Consider the following 26,820-nt stretch of genomic DNA (forward strand, 5'->3'; position numbering starts at 1 on the left):
TGAGAAATCTAAACATTTATATTTAAAGCAACTTCAGCAATAATCATAATATATCATGTATCATTCATATATTAAGGGAGTCTTGCTGCTATCCAGCCGTGTCTGCCGCTTGAAATAATATCAACTGTCTCCATGCATGGCGTATTTACGACTGTGGTAAGACAATGTTCTCTGGTTCACCTGGTCACAAGAAGGAAAACTACATTTTCGGCTATCTGTCTGTTACAGATGAATATGTGTGGACTGATGAAGGGGGAAGAGAAACTTAGACGGCTTTGTCTTTATACCACTGAGGGATTTGTAGGCAAAAAGAAGAGACAAGGAGAGGGAGAAGAGGGGGAAGTACTTGAAAGGCTATGGAGGAGGTTACTAAAACAGCCTTGAGGTATTCCTCAAACACTGATTACGGCAGCAAGACATGATTCACAGCATTGTCAGAAATCTTCCCTGGAGAAGAGGCTTTCCTGGAAGGATGCTGACAGACTGGCCAACCAAAACCAGTCTTCTTTTGTGTGACCGACTTCTACAAGTAGGCTTTCAGGGAGAAATTAGAAAAAAAAAAAAGACATTGCTTAAAAACTGCAATGTCCTGCTGACTGAGAAGTGACATTAGACATGTATTTGACAAGATTGACTTCAGTGCACATGAGGAAATTCATGACTCTGATAAGTTTTTTCATTAGTCCCTCAATACCACTCCATCCTTCAAAATTCTAATATAAACATTTACATTTTAGACCTCTTCATGATGTTCTTATCATGAGACAAAGGACTTATTTGTCAGTGTAGACTAAACAATAGCGATGGAAAAATATTGCTGAAAATGACTGATAGTAGACTGAGAACAACAGTGTCGACAGTACGTCAGCCTATTTTGTAATAGAAACCCTCCAAAAAGCAAGAGTTCAAGTAAGCAACCGATAAAACCATGATGCCGACGGAAAGACAGTGAAATCAAAATCAAGCGAGGGAGAGAGGGAGGGAGGGAGAGAGAGAGAGAGTTAAGCTGAACAAAGCCACAGTCAACAACACAATATTGAAAAGATCAGATAAACGTAAGCCGACATCTTATCAATCAAGGGCAGGAGGTATCTGTGTGTGTGTGTCGAAGTGAGAGAGCGCCACAGCGATACAGAGGGAGAGTGTGTATGTGATGTGATCTGTCATGAGATGTTTGTCTTAAGGCTGAGTACAAAGAAATGCTAACAAATCCTGTGGCGGGGAATCAGGCTTGAGACACACACAGTAATACAAAGATATCCAAGTGAGCACGCACGTAATCACTGACATATTGCACTTCGTAGGTCAAAAATTTGATAGGGATCTTGCAGATTTAGGGCACTTGGGATTTACACCTGACTAGTGGTACTATCACATCTGTCGGTGTGAGTGTGTGTGAGAGAGAGAGAGGGAGAGCGAGAGAGATCGTATTTAATTGTATTTGCGGATCTAGGGCAATGGCATAATTCTGAGGTCTGAAGGGCAAACTGTTGCAGTTTTGGATGGTTAGATGGTCTGCGTGTGTCAAACGCCACTCTGATTAGTTGGTTGGAATTAAGCAACAGTTGCACAGAAGGAATAACAGAACTGAGCAAATGGCGGAAAAAAACCTTGTCAAGAGGCCACCATTAAAATTTTTCCACATAACTAACTGTATATTCAAAGTCAAATGACTTCCTGCTTCATGTAAGCAATGAATACATCTTACTGCCGAGAATGTTTGTGCTAATTTCAGTTAGCTGAAGCTCAGCTGGCTCAAGCACAAAGTGCAAGTGTGTTTGCCTGCTAACCAGCAACAATAGATGATGATACAAATTTAATCGTGTTTTGATGAATTTTCACACTTTTGGTGATGTGGGGGACATTGAGCCCAAGCGTGTCATGTTCCAAGTCTCCATTGTTTAGGCAGCTGACTGGAGCGATGGCAGTCGCGGTGATTAACCCCGAACCTGTTGGTGGACATCGGTTGATGGAGAACTTTCCAGTTTGTGTATGACATAAAATAAGATGTTTTATATATGACAATTGTAATCTAAATGGTTTTAAATCACCTAACTGCATTTTTTTGTCTGGCAAAAAACTGTTGCAGCAAGATTCCATACAGAATAGAACTGGATGCAAGCAGATGGCTTTGGGAACCAAAATGGATTAACTAAATGAGCTTGTCAAAAAAGAAAACACTCCAAATAAGAAGGAAAAGGTTGTACTCAGTTAGATCCAAGTTGTAAAGTAGATGAGATTTCTGCCTGGAAAAAACTCGATGCCTTAGTGTATTGAAGTCTGAGCTGTTGACACTAAACAGAACCGTGATTTGACCATCTGCAGATCAGACCGTCTTTATTTTCCAGCACTCACGTGGATCTCCTGATTCTCCACAAAACTAAATGCACCCTCATGTTCCTCCAAAACAGAACCATACTCAAACCACGTTGTCTGTTTCTTACTGTGTCGCTCCTTCCTCAACATCTATGAAATTGCAGCCATATGTTGCAGGAGACCCTCAGTTCAAACACACACCTTGAGAAACAACACCATTATCTTCAATTGACACTAAATGTTTGAGTGTATGAAGAGAGGGAGGGAGCATTCAGTGAGAAAGAGGTGGCTGAGAGAGGAAGGAATGATTAAAAAAAGAGACAGACAAGGTTAAGAGTACTGATCTCTCATTGTGTGTGTGGGTGTGTGTGTTTAATCCATATGTGTGTATGGAAGTGTGTGGATTGCTTTGCCCCGCCAGCAGTCTTCTAAATCTCAAGAAAGATTGATTGCCTTCCAAGGATAATCTGTCCCAGACACTTTAAAGCATTTCCCCCTTGTATTTCGCCTCTCTCTCCCTGGGTCTCCTATCCTCTTCATAGCTCTATCCTGTCTGTCTCTCCTGTCTCACCTTGTCTGCCTTCCTTGCCCTTTGCTCTCCTAGTAACCATAATCTCTCCATCCAGTCTAAGCTCCCTCCTCGCCCCAGATTTGCAACTCAAAGTGAGAAAACGACAACTTATATAACTCTTTAAGTGAAACAAAGATTGATGGCACAATTCTCCGACCCGGGGGAAAAGACAAGACCCAGCAGAAAATTTTTAAAATGCTGATTCTTTTCCTATTTCATCACACTTAACCCTTATTCATTTTTCTTACTGCATGCATATTTCAAATAGGTCCTAAGAATTTCCAACAGTGTGGATGGATGGATAGATATAGATCACTCTGTTTTACTACTCTGCTAATGAGTCTTTAGAGGTTATATCTATTTCCCATCAGTCAATGTTCTGATAGGGATTTTTGAACAGTGAAAGCCCATATGTTCCCTCAGCATGACATAGAGGTATTCAAGGACATGGTAAGCATTGACTTAGGTTTGAGTGAACACTGAAATTACCATTGACACAAACGCCTACACAAAAACAACCAGACCAAAATTTGATGGATGGGTTTAGAGAAGATATACCGCTGTAATTTTGGAACAAGTGGCTATGGATTAATTAAAAGAACAGAGTTAACTTTTATAAACTGAAGGAGTGCATTGCAAATGCTGTCCGACTTCAATCTGAGCTGCCTGCATCTGAATCAAAGACTTTTCTGAAAAGAAAAGCACAAATATCACCTGACGCAAAGATTAGTTCACCACAATGAAATGAAACGAGAGCAACAACATCCTCAGTCTAGCTGTTTTTTAATGGTAATTTTGCTAATAAACTGAACTCAGACCCAAAGCCTCAATCACTGTGGAGGCCTCGGTACTTTCAGCGAGGCTAATTAAGAAAATGATGCCCTGCTTCCCTTGAACTCTGCCTGAACCTGCTTTTAGAATTCAAATGATGGCCCCGTGTTTGTGTTTGACCTCTGTATGGAAATAACCTTCCCAGTTATCCTTGGAAAATTGCAGGGTATGAGTAGAGTTAGCCGGGAGCGCACATGGCTATCAGTTGCCGAGGCGTCTGTGGAAAGCATAAACACATTGTTGCTATTAGTGTGTGACTGTGTTCAACAATTGGCCGATCTGTTGTGACACGCTCTCCCTTTCTGCGATGGATCTGTGATAGCTTTGCTGGTAAGCGCGTTCTCTGCTGGCTTGGCAAGTGAAAACCTGTTGCCACTAACGTTTGCTGACGGACTGGAGCATCATCAGCCATCAATGACCTCTAAATTTAGTTCAACAAAACAATATCCAGGATTGCGATTTGAAAATGTTCCCCAGTTCGCTGTTCTTAAAACTTAAGGAATTAAACCCTTGATCAAAAAAGTATAAGTCTTAATATCTTTTAGGGAAGCTGTTAGATATCCTTCGTCTTGGTATATGGAGCAAAGAGGACAAAATTGTCATCATTTGACATAAGTGATAATTACGGTTCATTACAGTAGTGTACACTTTCAAACAAAAAGGCAGGGGTGGAGGAACTAATGGTAAATTCTATTTTGTTTTATATGCTGATGATTAAATATGTTGTTAATTTCTTTAATTGGTCATGCAGTCAAATACTTTCATTTTTTGAACAAAGGTAGAATTTTAACACAGTAAAAATTCTCTTCCTTTTTTTCCTTATTTTTTTTAAATGAAGTCTAGTTTCTTCAACTGGTGTGCTGAATGGGTTTCCCACAGTGCTTTTAAGTCTGTGACTTCAGGGACATTAACCTGCATATTGTCAAAGGCAGACAGGCTTAAAAAGCCTGGAGTCTGGAGTTGGACATCTGGTTTGGCCAGACTGGAAAGTGAGGGTACACTATGAAAAAAATGTTAAAGCTATTGTTTCATTTTTATTAAAAGGGAATTGAATTATGTAATTTGAATCCACAAAAACAGTTTTGTTATGGAAACACCCTCAAAGTTATGTATTTATTTAAGTCAATAAAAAATGCTGTTCATTAAATTCAAATACATTTTCCAGCTAAGTTGCACTTTTTGCCTTACCACAGACTAACTGAAAACCCTCTTATATGTGATCAATGGGAACATGGCATTGGTTCCGATATTTAGTAAAAAAAAAAATCCTGAAGTAAGGAGCATAACTCAATCTTAAGTCTAGTTCCCCACCCCATCAAATCACTCTCTCTCTGCTATATTGCCACACTTGCCCATGTTGGTGTATGTTTGCATGGGGCTGTGGTCATACGCTGCAAACATGCCACCAGCAATGACATCTCTTTTTTGTACATTGTAAGGTAAATCTACAGATATAAAAGATGAGGTTTCGGGGGCGGTGTGGGGCAGGAGGTAGAGCAATAGTCTTTGGAATGAACCGTCCTGGTTTGATTCCCGGCTCCTGGTAGTTTTTGAGCAAGACACTGAACCCCTAGCTTTCAGCATGGCGACGGCTCATGGTTCATCCATTAGGGGTTCATTGCAGAGAACAAATTTCCCCACAGTGATTAATAAAGAATAATTTATTATTACTATACAAGAATGGTTAGATTAAGCAAAAAAAATGTTACTATAAAGTAAATATAAATCCCTGTAAAATCAAGAGAAGGAACAATGTACTCGGGGCACATAAGGGAATGCAGAGAGGTTTCAAGTGAGTAACAGCAAGTTGCCTCTTCCAGATCTATTCATTGTTCCCTCTGAAAGAAATGACTGCCAAATAATTATTTAAAATAACAGATTTAGGGGGAGAAAGTGCAGGGTGAGGCAGGTGTTTCACAATAAGCCTTTTCCCAATGCTATTTTTTTAAAGAGAAGAATGTAGCGGTGAATTCTTAGAAGACTAAACCGTACATCTATTTGGGATGAAACTATTAATCTGATCAAGTTTGTATTGGCTGACTGTGCCTCTCACATGCCTGAGACGGAAGAGAGCAGAAAAAAATGGCAAAGAGAAAACATAAGTCAGAGGCACTAAAGCACTATCACACGCTAATTTAGACGCATTTCATTAAATCCTGTCGAATGCAGTTTAGTCTGGGACATTGCTCAGGCCCTTTAAGGACATTTAATCCAGGCTGAAGGTGATGGCCTGTGACACTAATGAACAGCCACCCAGAGACACAGACCACCGCTTTGAAAAATATCCTTGCACTTCCCCTCATATTTAGACTGACCATCTGATTTTTGCACCAACAATGTTTGCCAGAATGTGAGATCATTTGATTTGTTTTCCAGTGCAATATTTTGAAAGGTTCCCTTTTGGGGACAAGAAGGTATTGACAGCTCAAGACCACCATCTCTCACTACTCTGGGATGGAGTCATGGGTGGGGATCCATTGGTAAATGTCCGTTTGGGTTGGCCAACAATATGGTTTATTGTTTTCCATCACATATGTCCCTTGAATTTAACTTAACATGGGTATTGGTTTCTTAAAGGTGGGCGACCCATATGGATTCAATGCCTTAGGTCTATGCATTAAAACCAGCAACATATCAGTAACATGCAGCCAAACCAGAATCTTGAATGTCTTTCCAACTAAAACAAATGCCTTTGTGTAATTTGGGGGGGAGATTTTGTCTATTGTTACAAGAAGATCTGCCCTTAATCAGCATTTTGCTGGAAGGGCTAGTCCAGCAGTATTTTTCATGATGAAATTGTTAGCTCTATGGTAAAACCGCAAACCCAAAATGATAAAAATCACAAAAACATAATTGTTTACTTGCCAGCCAGTATGTGGATCATGTAGATTTGGTGTTGTAAACCAGAGATACTGAGAGGTACAGTTTGATGCATGTGGGAAATGGATTAGTTGCAGATTTAGTGTGCAAGTACCTCTTTTTTCCCCCTCCTCTGCCTCACACACACACACACACACACACACACACACACACACACACACACACACACACACACACACACACACACACACACACACACACACACACACACACACACACACACACACACACACACACACACACACACACACACACACACACACACACACACACACACACACACACACACACACACACACACACACACACACACACACACACACACTGTGTGAAGGCTGAAGGCCACTAAAATCTGCCCTCAAAGGTTTGTGTGAAACCTGTCTTTCCGACTGTAAAATGGCCATTGTCGGTCCACTCATGTGACAGTGCTGAACTCTGATGCGCAATTCTCACCCCCTGTCCCATGGGGGGGTTGTAAAAGTAACAGGGTGGATTATTTTTTAAAATGATTGGTTATGGTGAGATCATGAACACAACGCACAAGAAACAAAGCGCAGACCTCACAGAACTTTGCTCTGACATGAAAGTCCAACTCGTAAACTTTACTGCAAGTAGCAGAGAGCTATCACTGCTTCCACTTTCTTAAAGTCTGAAAGAAGACATATCCATCTTTACATCCATCTTTTTGAAAATTGTATTTGCTCAGAACAAATGTTTTATACCTGTTTGCATCTTAGCCAAGAAACATCTCTTTTGTCTGGTTTCCTCAACTGTGGATCTAAGGTTGGGAGATCAGGTCTTGAGATTTTCCAGAGCAGTCTTTTACACAAAAAGCACACAAGAAGACACTGTCCATGTTAGATGGGGTTCGGTGTGCTGGAAATACCCGTACGGGAGGTGAGGCATTAAACATAAAGAGCACTGTGCAATTATATACAGTATCTCTTTTTCTATTTGGTGATAAGAAACGAGGGGCTTTCTGCTCTTTGAATTTGCTCAACAAATTTAGCTGTGATCTTTATCAAATGATGAACACGGGCATTATCGTCTCATATTTTTTTAGCATCATATAACCCATGTTCTTAATACATCTTTTTTATTTATTTGCTTAATTTCTGGTCTAAATCAAGCAGCCGTCTGTGCTCCCATAACAACAGATTGAGTCTAGATAACTTCAGGTTTACAGTGAAACTCAGAAAGGGGCTAGAGAGTTGATAATCATCTGATTGACAGCCAAAGCTTCACTCCTTTCTTATCTCAGAGCCCATGGGTATGTGTTTTTACTTTTCTTGCATATTTTCATGCTGCTTGCCCTTGTAGGCTGTGAGAGGCACACACACAGGGATCTTGATGTGCATTATCTGTATAAGTGTCTGCATCCCTATCTATGTGGACCTGTCATGACAGAGGCAGTGAGACATGTGCATGGCCAGACCCATGGCTGACTTCGAGTGTGGGAATGAATCATGTGGTAAACCTCCTGCAGGTCCAGTTAGAACAGGAAAGGTAATCCAGCAGGGGCTGGTGGGATTCAAAGAGCAGAAAACCCTATGCTCTGGTCAACACAGCAATGTAGAGGAAAGTTAATGTACCTGCACTACACCAACGATGACAATAGTCCATTGACTGTTGTTAAAAGCACTTAGGGCCTGAATTAGCAAGGACACTTAAGATGCCCAGCAGATGCAGGGACCAGAACAAAATGCAATTTAAATTCTTGAAGAAGGGATAACAGCTGCTTAGATGTCCCTACTTGCCTTCCTCTGCCGTAGATGTAAACACCCCCTGTCCTCATTGCAAACAAACACGTATAGGTATGTGACACAAGCAGTGCAACACACGATTTATATTCATTTTACTTCATCCGGGCCAATGAACAGTGGAGCTGCTTCTGTGTTGTTTTTTTAAATGTCCATGTGTTTTATTGACACAAAAAAATAATGATGGATCGCTTTGATAAAGTTCTGTGTGTTTGATGTCATCTTTAAATATTTAGAACAGTTTTGTATGGCAGCAATGTAAAGTATTATATATTGTGACAGAGAGCTTCAGCACCGTCAGAGGGTGAGTGAGAAACACACTCGACTTCCAGATGAAAAGTTTAATATCAAAGGCAAGTTTAAATTAATATAGGACAGTCAAAATATACACTTTGTACCAGCAAAATGCCTGAACACCACCTGGTCTTCAAAGACGAAAGATCTGGCCTTTGTTTAAAGTAAGTGTTTCAAACTGTGCAAAGAGACAGCAGAAAGAAAGAGCAGAAAAAAAACACAAGTTATACAAAATACTTGCAGTTCTGGGACATTGCTCAGACTCTTAAAGTCTGCACATCATCACACGACTATCCAACCACACCTCCTCACTTGCAGTTGAAACAATAAAACTGCATATAAAATCAATCAAGCCAAGAACGAATCAATAATCCAGTGACTCTATGACAGCATAGAGAATGAACTTGGATTCTATTAAAAGCAAGACAACAGTATTGTATTTCTCAGAAACTGCCCAATGGTACGTCAGTGATGAGTGAAATGCAGATACAAATTTCCCACAAGGTTTTGAAAAAAGGGTTCAAAATTCAAACAACACTTCAGACAATCGTAGGTCTTCCTGAACAAAAAATAATACCACTTCGAGGCGAGATTGACAGAGATCACTATCATGTGACCCTCTCAAGGCTCTGCTCCGAAGAAGCCGTTGGATTTAGAGGTTCATAGAACACTTAGATAAAAAGGATTCAAGGCATCAGAATACATAGAGATAAACTTATGTCAAAGTCTACCATCATGCTTCTCAAGAGCAGAACATTCTCCACACATAAGGCATTGACCAAAGAATGCATCCTTGATCTGCCCCGACGGATTGTGCACTAAAAAAAAGGACAAGAAAACAGATGTGATGGATGAGTCTTAATATCAAGTCAAGCATATATCCAAAGAAACTCAGACATTATATTAAAAAAATTCCAAAAGCCTCACAACAGACTGAACAGTAAAACGCATCATCCTTTAGTCATTTTGGAGATCCAGATGAAAACAATATGTTCAGCTTTTTTCAACTGCCAAATGAACAGAGCGGTAAAGTCAATCTTCAACTGTTACTGTTGAAATAACTGTTAGAGGTTGATTTTTGCACGCCGTCTTGCAAGTGTTTGTCTTCACTGGCAATGTATGATCACTGCATGATTTGATCTTAAATTACGCATGTGAACAATTCACGTCCGTGCCCTTCATTACCGCCTCTCACTTCCCACCTATGATGACGGAAATGCCGAAAGCATGTCAACAAACGTGGTGAACCACGTAAATGCAAGACTGGTTAGAGGCATATGTGATCTTGTGAGGCTGAAAAGGCTGCAGTGGCCATCATTCCCGTTTTGAAAAGCTCATATCGCTCTGTTGGCAGAATTATGCACAAGCTGCACGATGGCACACATCGAAACAGGCAGCCACGTTGATTTTAGAGCAGACGATTTGAAAGACATCCTTTCCACATGCATTTAACTCCGCAGCTTCATGTCACAGGCATGGTTGTCAAAATGAGTGTATCTCACAGGGCAGATGCTTTCAACACATGACAGGAAAGAAATAATAAAAACCCCTTATGTTTGCATACTTTATGATTAGTGTGGAGACAGTTAACTTAAAGACTTTTCAGTATATGACAACAGCATGTCCAACACTGAAGTGACTGCAAGGCTCACTAACTCACATATTAAATAGACACAGTAAATATATCCAAAAACTAGTATAGCCAATACAACTCTCATTGCATTTAATCTGACAGTCTCCAGGCTGTATCTTAATATATAGCTTACAAACATTTGGTTTCAAACTTCTATCTTCCAAGAATGTGGAATATAGCTCAGTGACAAGAAATTTGTGTATATCTCCTAGAGTGAGAGTGAGGTAGTTGAAAAATTTAAGCAAGATAGTCAATGTGCCTCATGCCTGATTGCAGATATTTTTTTTATGGACAAAGAGAATAACACCAGAACATTTACGTCATTCCCAAATTCTAGCAAGCTAAGAGTGTGTCTGTTATCTTGGATAAATACTTCTTTTACTTTATTCAACATATTATCTAACAGTCTAAGCATGCAAGATTTGAGATACTGTGTAGATGAATTAGTGTATAAAGATATCGGCGGACTGTTTGGTTTAACAAGAGAGCGTGAGAGGAAAGTGACTCAGGGATTTGTCCAGAGCATGACAAAGTTGATGTAGGAGGGAAGAAATACAGAGTGGGAGAAGTACATTTTAGAACATCAGGAAATAACAATGGTCCCTCTAAGAGCTCTTCAATAACCTCGACCAAGACAGGAAGTCCCATCAATCACTGTGAGGACGGGCCTTTCTCTACTCCTACGGCATTGAACTTAACAGTGCAGCTGCTCCAAGTGGCCTGCTTCCCATTTTCATTCCTATCACTCTATGAATTCACACATTTTACACACATATATTGCAAACACACACCCACACAGCTGGGATTGAGTCAACATGGTAATTACAGGACTACAGTGAGACTCGAAACCAGCTATGCTACTGATTGATGTGAATGCAAAAGGTTGATACTGTTGTTGCATTGTGTGTGTGTGTGTGTGTGTGTGTGTGTGTGTGTGAGGGGGGAGACAGAGATGTATGCTCCCCCCTTTCATCCAGTCTACACATCTTATTTCCACTTTTGAACAGAAACATCACTGCAACCAGGCAGGGTTTAATTGTTTTTATTACTTTTTCCACACAAACATTGTGAGAAATTTCACAGAACCCCATCCATGGATTACGCCCCGGTGATTAAGCAGGATTTTTGTAAACTGATACAAGCAGGACAGGGAATTCATTTTTTTTTCCATCTAATCGATACACTGAGTTATATGATCCAAAAGTTGCCAGTAATTCATACATTTTTAGCAACCATATATTTTAATGTTCTTTTTATTTGAAAGAGCCAATTAATTCTCCCTTATTCACATATTCAGATTTGTCCAGATTAACTGTGGTCACAAGCACATTGTGCCATAGCTCCAGAATAAAATGGACACAAATGAAATTTAGTCAAGCCTAAACTCACCCTGGAAGCTTGGAATGTTTGGTTTATCAGGATCTTTACAAACAACGTTAACTAGTCATACATGCTGGTTATGAATGGCCTCTGACTTGCAGTAAGACCCGCCATGTCTCACAAAAGCAGTCAGTTAATAGAAAAAACTCAGCTGTTTTACTGACGTATGTAATATAAAAGACTATAAAACTAACATGAGAGGAGTGTCTCTGCATCCAAGTTTTACACATTCTCCCATGATGCACAGCATGTACAGCGCCAGATGCTGTGGAGAATCAACATTACCCATCAATCAATCTCATTTCACACAGACATAATTTTTAGGCTTTCCACATGCCAATATCTGGTGCATTTATCAGGTCAGCGTATTTTCCGCATGCAGGCCTGTCACATGTGGGACACTCATTGCAGTGCATTAAATAGGTGACCTAGCAGCCGCTGGGCAGCAATGACAACCAGTGATTTTACTGTTGAATAACAATACCCCATAATGAAAATGTCATAGGTCAAATCTTGCACATGGCTCATGTTTCTATGCACGTATGCTCAGGTTTTTTTCCATGCAACTCACATCATCCAAAATACATACCTTGATCGGATAGGGATCTTCAGAATGCCTTACACAATTATAAATATGATAATGTCCTTTTCAAAGTGACAGGCTACTTAAAGTACCTGGGGGTCAGGATAAGCAACAGACTGGAAGGAAAATCCAGGGATGACCCTGAGCAACCTCTCCACCTCTCCGCCACACACTTGACAGACATCGGAGCACCCTCTGCAACAGACTGCTGCAGTGCCACTGTCGACTGGACAGGAGCATGAAACCCTTCTTTCCATATGCAATTCCACCTTATGCAGGCAAAGGACATTTTATTTGGTAACCCCAATACCATGTGCAGTGCTTTCTCTCCTGCCCCACTGCTATGTACAGTGTTCATTTCTCACATATCCATCTTCATCAGTCTTTGAATATACTAAAACAGAGTAAAATGACACGCTGTCTTCAAGGGATCTAGAATAAAAAAAGTGTGATGAGCTCAATTAACAGGTCTCGATCCAAAGGTTAAAACTGAAATATAATTATTGCTCTTTTGATATGAGAAAAATATTCGAATTCTCCATTCCAAGTGATCATGAGAGGATTTTTAAAGGAAAGTTAGTTACTTAAATGGCAGCACAAGTTGGCACCGTCATCGCAAAAGCCTTTCTCTTGCCTTGAGGCAGACCTTCTACCCTTGACCATGCTTTTATTTCTGATGTGAAATAAAGTAAAGATTTAACAAATCGCTGTCCAACACATAGGTATCTTTTTAAAACATTGACAGAAGATGCCGGGAGCAACATTACTTATTACTTTGGGAATTGGAAATACAGCGTATTCTGACAAAAAATGTGATTGTTTACTCCCTAATTTAGCAAAGAAAGCTGAAGAGATGTAAAATAGGCAGATTACCTAAAGACCGTTTTGTGAATCTATTACTAGTTCCGTCAAATGAAAATGTAATTGTTTGCATTTGTAATTTTAAAATACAGGCGATACTGTCATTAACATACGACAGTAGAATGGAGTGATCAATATATCCCCAACTCTAAATAATGCAGTTCTCATTTACCTGATAAACTGAATTGTCAAAACACTGTATTCCATTTACATCTTTAGTCTGACAATACTCTGCTGTAATGGACCGGAGCACGGAGATTAGATTTTCTGTCACAAATCACAAGAGACACAAGCACATATCTAATGTCATTTTACTTGGACATTGATGTGGTGGGGAAAATGCAAAAAAAACTCCCCTTTTAATAAATGCCCTCAAAGCTGAGTGCAGTTTGGATTTCAAAGTAATGTGTAATTGAATTGATTTCGAACAGACCTAATAGCAGTGTCTATCCCATCCATAGTTGTTGCCATTACAAACTAATCCATCATGCTGTCATTAACAGGAATCGCTTGCCATCCATCTAGTTTGTCCATATCTAGTGGAAATTGGGTTACTTGTTAAAGGCTGCTAGCTGGGGCTTATCATTGAAAACAAATTTTGGTTATCTCAAATCACATTGGTTTTAATCTCTGAAAGATAAGCTGAAAGAGTACACTTCAAACACAATTGGGTTTTGAATAATGGAGACATTTATCACATCTATAATAGAACAATTTCATTCTTACGATCAAACGTTCTCTACTCTATACACTATACACTATAATAACATAAATGGAACGGTGGTCATGGAGGCAGAAACCACAACCTTTACAAATAAAGGCTGAGATCAGTAAACACAAGTCACAGTCTTAATGTTGAATCACCTTGACTTAAATCTGAGTTTATATATTACTATGTCTGTTAAATACACAAAACTTAACGGTATGGTCACGGAGTCTTATTTTAAAGCTGAAAACATTCATGACCTCTCTTTGACAGTATTCAGCCTGCATTTATACACAGACTGTCATGTATGAACAACAGTCAACGGCGGCTCCTGCAGAAACATGTCTGACGGGGTCCTAAGTGTGCTAGCAAATTCAAAATTTGCAGCTCATACAGGTCAGAGGCGACCGAAATGTTTATGTCTAATCAGGATGGAGCAAATGCATGGGCCTCTGGCTATGTTTGCGAATGAGCCCAATACTTAGTACTAGTTCCCTTTTCCAATTATATAAGCATGGTTAAATTGCAAACAATTGAAAGATGGCCTGAAACACGCTGTTACACAAGTAAATGCATATTTTGATAAGTTGAATCCTATTCGTATGTTAAAGTTATGGGCTCTCACAGTGACATATGTATCTGCTTACGACTCCAAAATGTGTTTCTATTGAAGGGGCTTATAGATGTAATAAATGCAAAAGTCGTCACATTTTTCCCAACATGAACACGCATCGATGTTTGTCAGCGATGTTATGATGGACAAGTACTATCCATGTCTTTTTCACAGCTCTTTCAGCTCTATTTGCATTATATGAACTATGCATAGGAACCAATGTTTCCTGAGAAGCTGATTGAAAAAATATGTTTCTTTAAAGGAAAGAACAAAAAAAAAACAAAAAAAAAACATAGCATTTGGCCACAGAAATGATACTGTTTTTCCTTTCCACGGTCAGTATCTGTCATAACCCCAGTTTCCTTCCCTGAAAAATAATATATCACTGCACATGCATGGCAAATGTCTTTCATAATCCATGACTTCCTCCTCATTCTCCAGTCTGTGCTCTGAATTTGAGCTGAGGGAGACATGCAGTAAACTTGTCATCTTTGCTGCTCAAGTGGGTCAATATTTATCCAGAACCGGCTGGAATGGGAATCAGCTCAGGGATGCTTGGAAGTTACTCACCCATTTCAGCCTGTGTTGTGGAGTTGAGATTGAGCCAGATATAGTCCACTTCTTACGATATGCAATTTATCTTTTCCCTAAAAAACGATAGCCACAAGTATGTTATTCTTCAGAGGATTTCAACAAAGACGTGTTACAAGAAAAAAATCTAGGCCTAACATTCAGATGGAAGCATGGAGATTAAAAAGAGTTGATTAAAAGGTCTTTACATCTCTCAAATACATTTTACTGCATAGATGTCCATGATAAAGTTGGAAGTTATGCAAAGTTGTGACATCTGGAAGCAATGCTCGACAGAAGTTCAGAGGATCTAATGAGACCATAGAGAGGCTAGGGATACTGTTATTTTCTGCTTTTATGCAAATAGCAACAACAAAGGGATTCAAGCAGAACAAGTTGACTAATACACCTTATTTAGGCTGAATAAAATGTAATTATTTTAAGAAAAAAAAACAGTACATAATCATGTGTTATAAAAATACCCAAGAAAGTCCCTTGAACATAAAATGATCTCAAAGTTAACGGCCTGTTTCAGTTTGACTCCCAAGGCAAGAAGACCATTACAACAGTAACCCCCTTTTCCTTTGTGTGCTCTTTTTTCAACTCTAAAAATATCAGTAAAATGCCATCACTGCTAATGTTTCTGTGGACCAGACAGTTCAACAGGAAGATACTTTATCAAAGTGTTACTGAGTTGATGACAAGCTGCATGCCAGAACTCTTTCCTTAGACTAAAACATCCACACAGACACGTTCAACATTGCCTGCAGTCACCAGAAATGAAAATATCCCCAGAGAAAGTGTTTGCGCCGTGTTTAAACATTCTCATCAAAATTCCATAAATTAGTCTAAGGTTAAGCTGGTTCAAGTTTAATACAAATGTAAAGCCACTTCACAACAACATAATCATGGAAAGGTTTTACGTGCAATTATATTTTATACTGGCTCTTTAAATGTCTCTCCTGCTGATGCACAGATCACTTTTTTTACAGTAAAGGGAAAGTCTCATCTGGACTAGGATGGTGAATTTATTTCAATTATAAATGTGTTTTCAATTAACACTGTATGTATATATACATATTTGTGTGTATTGCAGGTACTGTTTTACCCACGACATTACGACGTCTAAATCTTCAAAAATGCACTTGAAACTGCAAATAAATTTCATTTTTATGTTTTGAAATCTAAATGCAGTCTTTTTGAGCACGGTGTGTGAGCGCCCTCTAGTGGCCTTTGATGTAAACTGCACGCCGTTTGCCATTTTAAAGAAGAAAAAAAATAACGTTGAACAAATTATTATTGAATGATGAATTATTTCATAAAAATCACGCATTTAAAAGAGAAATATAACCAATTTTGTAATGCAATCAAAGACATCAAAAAATTCGAAGTCTGCCTATTAAAGAGAACTTTCATTGATTTAAGGGCCACTAAAACAAACATTGTGTTCTTTAAATTGTATAAAAAAAATTACAAACACTGATTTGTTCATTTTTTTTTTCCTAAATTATAATTTCTTATTCAGAATTTGACTTGGAATTTACAGCATCGCGGCCTCGAAACTTGAACGCTTTTAATATAAACACCTCTAAGTTAAGCTAGCAAGTATTAGCTATGACGCATTGCGGCCTCGAAAACCGAAACGCTCTAACTGGAGCTAGCAAGTGTTAGCTACGACGCAAGTGCCATGATAACGCATTAAAAAGAATGACAGAAAGGAGTTCAACAGAACAAAAATGTCGATAACAACACGCCTTAACGTTTGTTGCTATTATCATTATGATTATTATTCACCTTTGTCTCATATTTTCCATTGGTTTTGTCCGTCTCGGGGAGTGTGTCGTGTGGTTGTAGCGCCCCCTGCTGGCCGCCCTCCGCTCCGCCGCACCTGTCGCTGATGACTCGCTGATTATCATCACCTGCATCCGGGATCCGCGTCGCTCCGCCTGCAGGGAACCTTCGATCTGCACGGAAAACTGTCTGCATAAAGCATGCTTTTTGCAAGTAGACCCAAGAAAATCACCTCCCTCCTTGTCATATGAGCGGCTTGCAAGCGATGTCCAAGTGGACACTGTCCGTTTTTTCAGCCGCCGCTACGGGACCGGACTTTGTTGTCCCGGTGTGTTCAGATGCAATCCAAGAAAAACATCAGAGCTGTCAGGAACTGATTAAGCAATGAGTGGTTTATTAGAGGTCAAGAAATACACTTACGAGAATTCCCGGGCCGAAATGAATGTCACCCCAAGGGGATCGCTCGCCCTCTAGACGTCCGCTGAGGCGCGTCCAGTCGGATGTGCAGATGAGGAGGTTTCGGCCCCACTCTCAGGGAGTGGCAGTGATTTATACCATTATCTCGATGGTCAAGGTTACTTCCTATTAAGGAGTTGTTTTTCACACTCTTTGGAAGTGGGCAACTAAGTACCAGGCTGTGTCTTGGACTGGGCCTCCGGGCCTTCGGGATACGTCATTGCAAGTGCACTGGGGGTGTTAGTGGAAAAATACAAAGTTGGGTGTACTTTTGCCATGACGTGATGCATTCCCGCGCGTGAATCTTGCATGAATTTTAACAACACCCAGGTACTACAAGTACCCACGTACTTATAGTACCTGGGTGTCCACTTGGACAATAAACTGGACTGGACTGCAAACACCAACGCCATCTTCAAGAATGGTCAGAGCTGCCTGTTCTTCCTCAGGAGGCTCAGATCTTTCAATGTCTGCAGGACCATGCTGCAGATGTTTTACCACTCTGTGGTGTCCAGCGTCAGCAGGCTGAAGACAGCTGTCGCCAACAGATTCGACAAGGTCATCAGGAGAGCTGGATGTGTCCTGGGAGTGAAGCTGGAGTCTGTTGTGCAGGTGTCAGAGAGGAGGATGCTGAGGAAGCTCCTCAGCATCATGGACAATGTTCTTCTCCCCCTGCAAGCAACACTGACGTCCTGTCAGAGCTCTTTCAGCTAGACTGATACCACCGAGGAGCTCCGCTGGACGCCACAGGGGGTCTTTCCTACCTGAGGCTATCAGACTTTTTAATTCCTCTCCCCTAAAAAAAAGAAAAAAGAAAAAAAAAATCTCACCCACTTACTGTAAATTGTAATAATTTATCTGTTTATAACTGTGCAATTTCATCAACATCAACAGCTACATGTGCAATATTTCCTCATACTCTTGTGCACTCAGGAACCCTAATCCTAACCCTTAACTTTCACTTGTTACTTAAGACCTTAACACACTTTACAGTTTTCACTTCTTACTTAAGACACTTTATAGTTTATTTGTATTTCTTCTTATTTATTTTTTTTACTGTTTATACAATTTTCTACTATTATTTATTATTGTTATATTTTTCTTGTAACTCTTGCACAACAATTTCCCTTGGGATTAATAAAGTTATTCTTATTCCCTTCTTCCCATGTGTTTCTACAGTCTTTTTGCAGAATCAGAAAAAAGGTTTATTTGTCCCTTTGGGGGGACACATGGGGTAGCAGCATCAAAAATTGTGAACATCAAGAATAACATTTAAAAAAAAAAAAAGAAAAAGAGAATGATATCATGTAGCGTTTTAGTCAGGGAAACACCCGTGTGATGCTAAAATGTATTTGTTTAATGAACAAAAGCTGTTGTTGGTCACAGCCATGCCTTACAGGCCTGCAATGCAGCTAACTGCTCCTGCTCAATTCCAGGTGAATAAAAAAAAAAAAAAAACACCAGAATTCATTGCACTCCAAACCAGAAAAAGAGCATCACCATTAACCCCAACATTCAGGACTCGCTACAATATATGAACTGCTCAAAAAAAATAAAGGGAACACTTAAACAACACAATGTAACTCCAAGTCAATCACACTTCTGTGAAATTAAACTGTCCTCTTAGGAAGCAACACTGATTCATTTGGACTTGGATCAGCCTGTAGTGTGTTTTTTCACTTTCATTTTGAGTGTGTCACCAAATCCAGACCACCATGGGTTAATATATTTGATTTCCATTGATCATTTTTGTGTGATTTTGTTGTCAGCACATTCAACCATGTGAAGAATGCATGCATTCTGTGTGATTTTGGGGTTTGCTGGTAATTTTGTGGTGTGGTTTGGGGTGCAATGAATCCTGTTTTTTTTTTTTTACCTGGAATTGAGCGGGAATAGTTAGTTGTATTGCAGGCTTCTGTGGCGTGACTGGAGCCAACAACGGCTATTGCTTATTTTCACACGTTTTACCATCACACAGGATTTTCCCTGACTAAAACGTTACAATATAAATTGTAAGTAACTAACCCAAAAAAAACATGGAAAACAAAAGAAAAATTGAAAAAGATACTCCAGTGACCTGTAGCCCTGGACACTTTGTGAACCATCTCACAGAATCATTCAAAATCATGTGCTGTGGTTTGTGATTTCTTAACAAAATACATTTTCTTCTCAATTCATGTCTTCCATTTGTGCCTTATTTAATTCATGGGTGCTAATGATCAAGCTTGTTCTATTTGTACTCCTTGGCGGATAACCATCGGATATGTGAACAGGCCATAAGGGCCTTGTTATTTTCCCAGCGTTCTTCCCACGTGGCTGCAAGATCCGCTTTTCTGCATGCATTTCTCCACTTCTATCATTCAGGGACATTGTCGGCAGTGACATTTGCAAGTTCCAGGTCTTCTTTAAGGCAATCAATCTATCACTTGTGGGGGTCTTGACATCTTGTAACTTTGCACCACATAGCCATACCACTGTGAATGGGCCTTGTGCATTTCGTGTAATTTGGCGCTCCACCTTCGGCTCTTCGCGTTTCTTCATTTCTGTCGTGATCAAACCGCGTGAGGCCAAATATCTACCGAAACGGGCGCATCCCCATTGCGTGTACTGCCTGCTCATGTTTGACTTTTGCAGGCCATCGTTCAAAGCCACATACAGCAAGTGGACCCACGACTTTACACAAACATATTTTGCAGCTGCAGGGGACTGCAGTGACCCAACTCGATTTCAGCCAGGCTGTTTACACGGGCCCGGGCTTCTGGAAGGGTGTTGGTGCACTGGGGAGCCCAGGTATGTAAATTGGCTCACCTCATTGAGGTCCTGGTTTCCAATTTTGATGGTTCCATCTCTCTGGCCGTAAGAGCATATAATAATTTGATTGCCAGTACTGTACAGTTATTGGTCGCTTCATTTTTAGCGTTTAAAAAACAAAACTCTTTCCAGGACATCAATGGTGTTTGTGTGTGACATCTGGAAATTTTTCGGAGCTTCGATGTTTTTAATACTCAATAGCCGTCAATTCAAAAGGTGGCGACTGATTAGTTTTTGTAGCTCTGAAGTAAAAGGTGGCAACATAGTCTTTTTTTTTGTGGAAAAGTCCATTGTGATGGGTTGAATGAGTTTCCGGACCCCTGAACAACATGAGTGTATATCTGATTTTCATCACATCATGGCTCAGCTTTAATTGAAGGTTACACTTGGGTGGACGGTTAGATTTGGTTCTTAACTCTGGTTTAAAACTCAGCAGATGAAATGAATGAAAATAGTGAGGTCAGATATGTAGAATAGCAAGAAGATACAGCAAAGTTCATTTACAGAACAAAAACACAAGCGCCGCACACTTGTGAGTTAACACTGATCAAGATTAAAAGCATCTGACTTAGGAGTTTTAATCGAATTCCACAAGCTTCCACAATGCAACTTCACCACATTCCGTGGTGTCAAGATGAGTAACATGAAAAAGACTGTATGCTTTTTACTCCATGCATGAGCCCGAGTACTTAAATGACAAATTAAAAGGTTACTAATACTGTACCAGAACTACTATACTGAGATACAAAACCTTGCAGTTGATAACAAAAAGCTGTCACTTAAAAAGTTGAATGTGCAGAGTAGGACGATCTACCCTGACATCTAGGGGTCACATTTCATAATCTCTCTCAGGCAGACTGTGGCGTAGCAGGAGGATTCAAGGTCAAATTTCAAGGTGAGGGTGAGCAAGTCGGAGTCCTGCTTCTCTTCTAGCGTGGTGACTTTCAGAGGCCCCTCAGTCTTTCTGCTGCTGTTTCCCGTCATCTCTCCTCCGACGTCCCCGTTGGCCGACCTCTGCAGATGGTAGCTGAGGTTGGACAGGTTAGCCAGCAGAGGGCGGTAGCAGCCAGGAAGATTCAATTTGAGGCTGCCGACTCGGAAGGGACACCTCTCCAGTCCGTCTCGGGCCAATCTCTCCTGGTACCAAGTCCCCATGGCATTTTCTGGATACTTCACCGTGTTCCCTGGCATCGGTAGTAAAACCTGAAGAAAAAGTTAATGCTCGGTAATCCTGATAGATGACATAAGTATGTAAAAGTGTGTTTCACATCAAACTGTACTTGTGCGAGAGTGTAGACTCCTTCTTCCTCCTCCTTGTCTGTCACCACATGAATCTGGGAAAGAAAACAAAAAAAAAAACAACAAGGAAACGATGAGTAACTCTGGCGTCGATAGAAGGCTGCAATCAAGAGGCCTCAAGCGCAGCTTTCAAAGAGCAATGTGTTCTAAATTAAAGCTGTTTACGGCTGAGCGTTCTCATGGGTCGCGCTAAAAAACAACACGACCAAGTAGGACATGGTTTGTGTCAAAATGAGCCAGGAAACTAAGATGCACAACACAAAGGGAATCATGTTTTGCATGTAAATTCTAAAGCCTCATTAATTAATAGGGAGTAGCACACTTCTCTTGAACCAACTTTTGTAATATAATATTTCTGGATATTACCAGTAGGTTTTCTACATATGTGCCGCTCAGCATGACATTTTCCATTCAAACACAGAAAAAAAAAAAAAAAGACGAGGTAAAGGGTAACACATAAAATAAACGGGAACGTTTTATTATTCCTGCACTGTTCTACCTGAGCCGTGTGGGATTCCACGTTGTCCTGTAGCTTATTTTCTCCTTCCTGCATCCACACCAGGTCTCCTTGTCGGACATGGTGGCCCAGCACGGCCAACCGGTGAGCAACTGCTTCGTTCCAGACTCTGTTAGAGACGAGCACACATGAAGAAAACCGTTAGTGTTGCGGGATGAAAGTTCTAAATATACACTAAGAGTTCACGACGGACAAATGAAAACAATGGAACCACGATTGTGTCCTCTAACACGAGCACAGCCTTTCTGATGCCCGTTTGTGGACGAACGAAAGAAAAAAAACATGCAGATGTTTCCTGAAGCTTACCTGCTGCAGTAGGCATGTGGGTAGAAGACTCTCATGCTGTGCGGGAGGCTCAGCCAGGCTTTGGAACAACCATCAGGTCCCGTGCCATAGCGATTCAGGGCGCGGAGCATCAGACGCTCCCTGGCCTTGCACAAGGGCATTAACGCCAAAGACTCCTTGGGGTTATCTGTGACGGAGACACGGGAAAGGAAATTCTGGTTTATTTGTCGTGTTACCTCAGTAAAAATAAGTACTTTTCTGCAACATGACATCCCCTTTGGGAAACTGGGCTTAAACAGGAGATGGATAATCCATCTAAAAACTGTCTGTGAGAAGAAAGTAGTGTAATTTTTCTCACCAGTTTGAAGGAAGTGCCTCTTTGCTTGGCTCTGAGGGTCGTCGCCATCCTCCGGACTGAAGAAGAGACGCATTGCACTCACCTAAAGCACAAAGACAATGTACATTTGTTTCCTATAAATGATATTGGCGTCCCAAATGAGTAATACCAACTTCCATGCATATAACATTTTAATATTACGCCCAAAGAGTGAACAAAAACCTGAATCTGTCTGTGATAAACGCCTTTGACACCTACCATGTCTTCCTTTAGTAAAGCCAGTCCTATTTGGTCTGACTGAACTCTCTGGCCGGTGCCGAATCTCTGAGGTCCGTAGTAATTCACGAAACCTTTGGCCTGCAGAAACAAGGACCAAGATCAACAGTGATTGTCTTTTGTGTCTTTTCAGCTTTTCTCACATTCACATTTCAGCTCTAAATTTACAACATCTGTCCACACAAAGTTTGGGACTGTTTTGACGAGATATAGATACGGGGGTGGAGGGGGGTCACAAGGTTATTTACAGAAATGTAATATAGTTCTTTAATGGTTAGAAATATCCTGTTCTGTCAGGAACTGGTTATAAAGATAAAATCACTTATTAGATTGAGGGGTTTGTTGTTCGACACTCAAAAGAATCAGAAACAATACCTTGACATTCTCCATTGCTTCCTTGACCAGTGCCGCCAGGTGTGTGTATAGACCTGCACCGGAGGTGTGTGTGTTGTCGCCTGCGTGTGGCCTCAGATTGCGGACCACCAGGTCAAAGTGGTTTCCTTGGAGTCGCCCGAGCCTCAGAGGCTCACTGACGGAGCGGACGTGAGAGAGACGTATTCCTCGCTTCTCAAACTCTGCTCTCTTTTCAATTAGCCTTTAATGCAAAGCACATTCAACATGACACTTCTTATTTCAAGGCTTTACGAAGAAAAACAAAAGCATCGGAGGGGACGGTACGCAACCAGGACTGTCCAATTGTCGTTTTCCTGCTCGATTAACACGTGAATTAGTGTATATGGTGTATAACTGGCATTAAAGAGAAATGTGGTGCTACCGTTGAGGTGAGACCTTCTTCACCACCATGGACTGGTAAGTGATGGCTCTCTTATCCTTGATCCCAGCATAGGTGAAATCTGAAGGTAGGACCCCGAGGGACGCTGCCATGTAGCTGATGGCCTCCAGAGTCTCCAGGTTCTCCTTACACAGAGTGAAACCTGAAAGGAAGGATCCTTTAAATACTTTTCAATGTCATAAAATATAAGAACACGGACTTCTTTCACCATTTCATTTCCAAATGTCCCCGCTTGTAAATTGATTCATTTGGGTTGTTTTTTATTTTCTTTTTCAAAATGTTCTCGGTAGGCTGCGGATGATGAGGGAAAGTCCAAAAGTCACGCCGTTCGGAAGCCATTTCGAAGATGTTGCTTGCAGATATGGACTAGTGTTATTTTTCATTTTTTTTCTGATTGGTCGAGCGATTTTTTCACCAGGTTCTCCTCAAACAGAAAGAGAGCTGAAAGGTAAGATGAGCTTTTCCTGTCTGATGTGAGGTTTTCTCACGGTGTCTCATTTTACTTTTCTTGTGCCAGTTGTCCATCGTGTGCACAAACATTCAGGAGACGTGCACTTCACTGCTTTCCAGTGTTCCTAGACGCAGAAACATTTGGTGAGTGCATCTATTTCTGATATGATCCTAACCTCACCTGTGTAAACGTCCTCTTCCTTTCGGTCCTCCGCTGTGCGCTTCTTCGGTTTACCCCGCTCTCTCAGTCTGACGGTGATGGCTGTCCTCTCTTGGACACTGAAGCTTTTTGTCTCCACTAGTTTGCCAAACCTGCGGTTGAGGAAGTGGTGGACGGCCGTCCGGTGCTCCCTGCTGTCATCTGGATGAAAAGTGTACGACGAGTCTCGCTCTTTTGCATCGATGAACCTGAAAAAGTCCTCCGCCTCCTCCTCTGTGACAAGCTGGGAGAGCTCTCTGAAGTCTGGGTCCTCTCTCACCCTGATCTCAGGCTGAATGGTGACCGTCATCAAGAAGGGGAATCGGTGTCTGACAGCCCGGTGGACATTGGCTCTCTGGTACTTGTCGGTGAAGGATCCCAAGGAGAGCTCCTTGTTGGCTGGCATTTCGGCCTCATCGTCTCTGAGATTCACCACGAACTGCTCCAGCTGTTCACTCACGGACTGGCCTAAAATCATGCTCAGGTCAAAAGTCCCCGGGCTGGGCACAGAGACGTCTAACCTACAATCAGCTGAGAAATCGGTATCCTGTGTCACCTGGAAGTGATTGTCCCGCTTGCATCCCGCGCTGCGTTCACTGTTTTTGCCTAAAACCGCACAGTGAGCAGCTTCCGTGTTGACCTGCTGCCCATTGATGTCTATTTCCGTCACGACAAAATCTTTGATGAACTTCTTGATGCTTCCAAGGAAACCCTCGTGGTTTGACAAAAAACACGCGGGGACACTAACAGCATCGATTTCCTGCTTCATTTCCACTTTATCTCAACATGTAACGCTACGGAAGAAATATATGAATATAAACTTTGAGCTAAATGATGAAGATTCCGCCTCAGGATTAAAAAATACACCGATGCTTCATTTTTGTTTTAGATTAGGTAACAGCCCATGCAGGAAGAACAGCGTCTTACACGCTAACCGGCTCTAAATCGGGGACACAGCGACACTAGAAAGGAAGTACAACGCATTTCTATCCGTTAACATAGAAATGAAACCCTTGTGGAATAGTCACGTCGGCGCAGCGGCTTGTTTTCCTGAAGAACCCGCTCGTAGCATGTAAACACAACCACGCTGGAGTGATTCAATCTACTTCCGCATCACGTGATGACCGACGGGCTGGGTTCTCTTAAAGGGACAGACACCCTTTCCACCCGTTATCTGTCCCCATTGGACGCCATCCATGCATTTCAGTGCACTGACAATAGGAGGCAATAAAGGGATAACTCGTTTCTTTGTTGGGATTAATCCCTCACAAGTTGACACAGTAAAATCAGCAATAATCAAAAAAAAAAAAAAAATAGATTTTTCCACAGCTCCCAAAGTACAAATAATAATTCCAATCATAAGTGAATAAGCAAGACAAAACAATAACAAAAATGTGTTGTTTTTTTTCTACTTGTTCTTCTTTCTTAAACAGCATTTGCTACATCGAATCTACTCCTGATTCGAAAAGAGCTGTTTCACAACACTGAATGAGAATAATAAAACGAAGGTCTGCAAGCACTCGCGGAAATCAGGGGAAATACTGATGTGGCCGTTCCCAAATGCTTTCAGAGTGAGACTGACTGTTTTTGTTCAACATAGCAATAAAGTCCAAAGGACAGATAAGGTTTTTTTTTTTTTTTTTTTTTCTCTTTCCTAGCTTGAGTTTCACACACCACCACTTTTTCCGGAAGTTTGTCTGGACAACTCACAATGATTAGTCATCAAAATACATCAGTTCAAGATGCAGCAGGAAAATGAGCCTCTGTGCCAGAACTCTATTATTGGATACATGCATTTGCACTACAGCTACAGCAACTGATCATACTCTTACATGCTTAGAGCGGAAGGGAAAAGAAAAAGTTCATCACATTTGGACACGCCAAAATAATACATTAAACACAATCATCCTATCTAGCTGATTAGATGGCAGTGGCTTATCAGTAATGGATATGATCTTAGAGGTAGTTCTAAATGCAATGAACACAAAACAATGAAAGCACATTATTCCAAACAGAAAGTCCCTTTGCTGAATCCCCGCGGTGCAGCAGACCCAGAGCAGTTACATAATTTCCTGCAAAACTTGGACTTAGTGCCTCCTCACTCGATGTTGATCAAATTCACAGTGTTCTGTATCTCTGGTGGTAGTGCTGCCTCCAACTGCTTTGGAGAGCAGCCCAGAAAGAGTCTTGAGAATGAGAACGTTAAACGATGAGGTCCCTGGATTTTGCAATGCGTTGTGGATTTTACAAACGTTGACAAACCAATTTTTAATTGAAGACACATGAATATATCCATGCACATTCTTTGGCCATAAAGGAAAACCTCCTATGGAATGTAAACGCAATGCATTTCAAGACAGGAGAAATGGCTTTTTTTTTATCACCAGGTTGTCAAGTTTCATTACACAAACCGTGTGAAATCGTCACATTTGTTTTCTGCAGATTTGTTCTCTGCTGGCCGCTTGTTGTGTTTTTTCATGGGCCAGGTGATTTCTCAAATGATCAACATATACTGTGAAATGGATAAAGATGATGCAGAGCTTTGTGCTGGTTAACATGCAAGACATAGAAGACTTAGTACCATGAAGTATTTTCCCACAGTACAGTG

General features: G+C 40.8%; 1 protein-coding gene across 1 annotated transcript; it reads right to left on the minus strand.

Annotated features, from left to right (window-relative positions):
- Positions 1–20,401: 20,401 nt before the first annotated feature.
- Positions 20,402–25,520, minus strand: pus7l (pseudouridine synthase 7 like). The gene is made up of 9 exons (XM_086146174.1): positions 24,195–25,520; positions 23,546–23,705; positions 23,146–23,365; positions 22,753–22,851; positions 22,516–22,597; positions 22,179–22,344; positions 21,855–21,981; positions 21,337–21,390; positions 20,402–21,259 (listed from the first exon to the last, which is right to left on the minus strand). The coding sequence occupies exons 1-9, from the start codon at positions 24,979–24,981 to the stop codon at positions 20,879–20,881; spliced, it is 2,076 nt and encodes a 691-aa protein (XP_086002300.1). The 5' UTR covers positions 24,982–25,520; the 3' UTR covers positions 20,402–20,878.
- Positions 25,521–26,820: the final 1,300 nt, after the last annotated feature.

This window comes from Fistularia commersonii, chromosome 5 (genome assembly GCF_037954325.1).
Source record: "Fistularia commersonii isolate RoL2024-O1a breed Wild chromosome 5, RoL_Fcom_v1.0, whole genome shotgun sequence".
In the NCBI taxonomy this organism is placed as follows: Eukaryota; Metazoa; Chordata; class Actinopteri; order Syngnathiformes; family Fistulariidae; genus Fistularia; species Fistularia commersonii.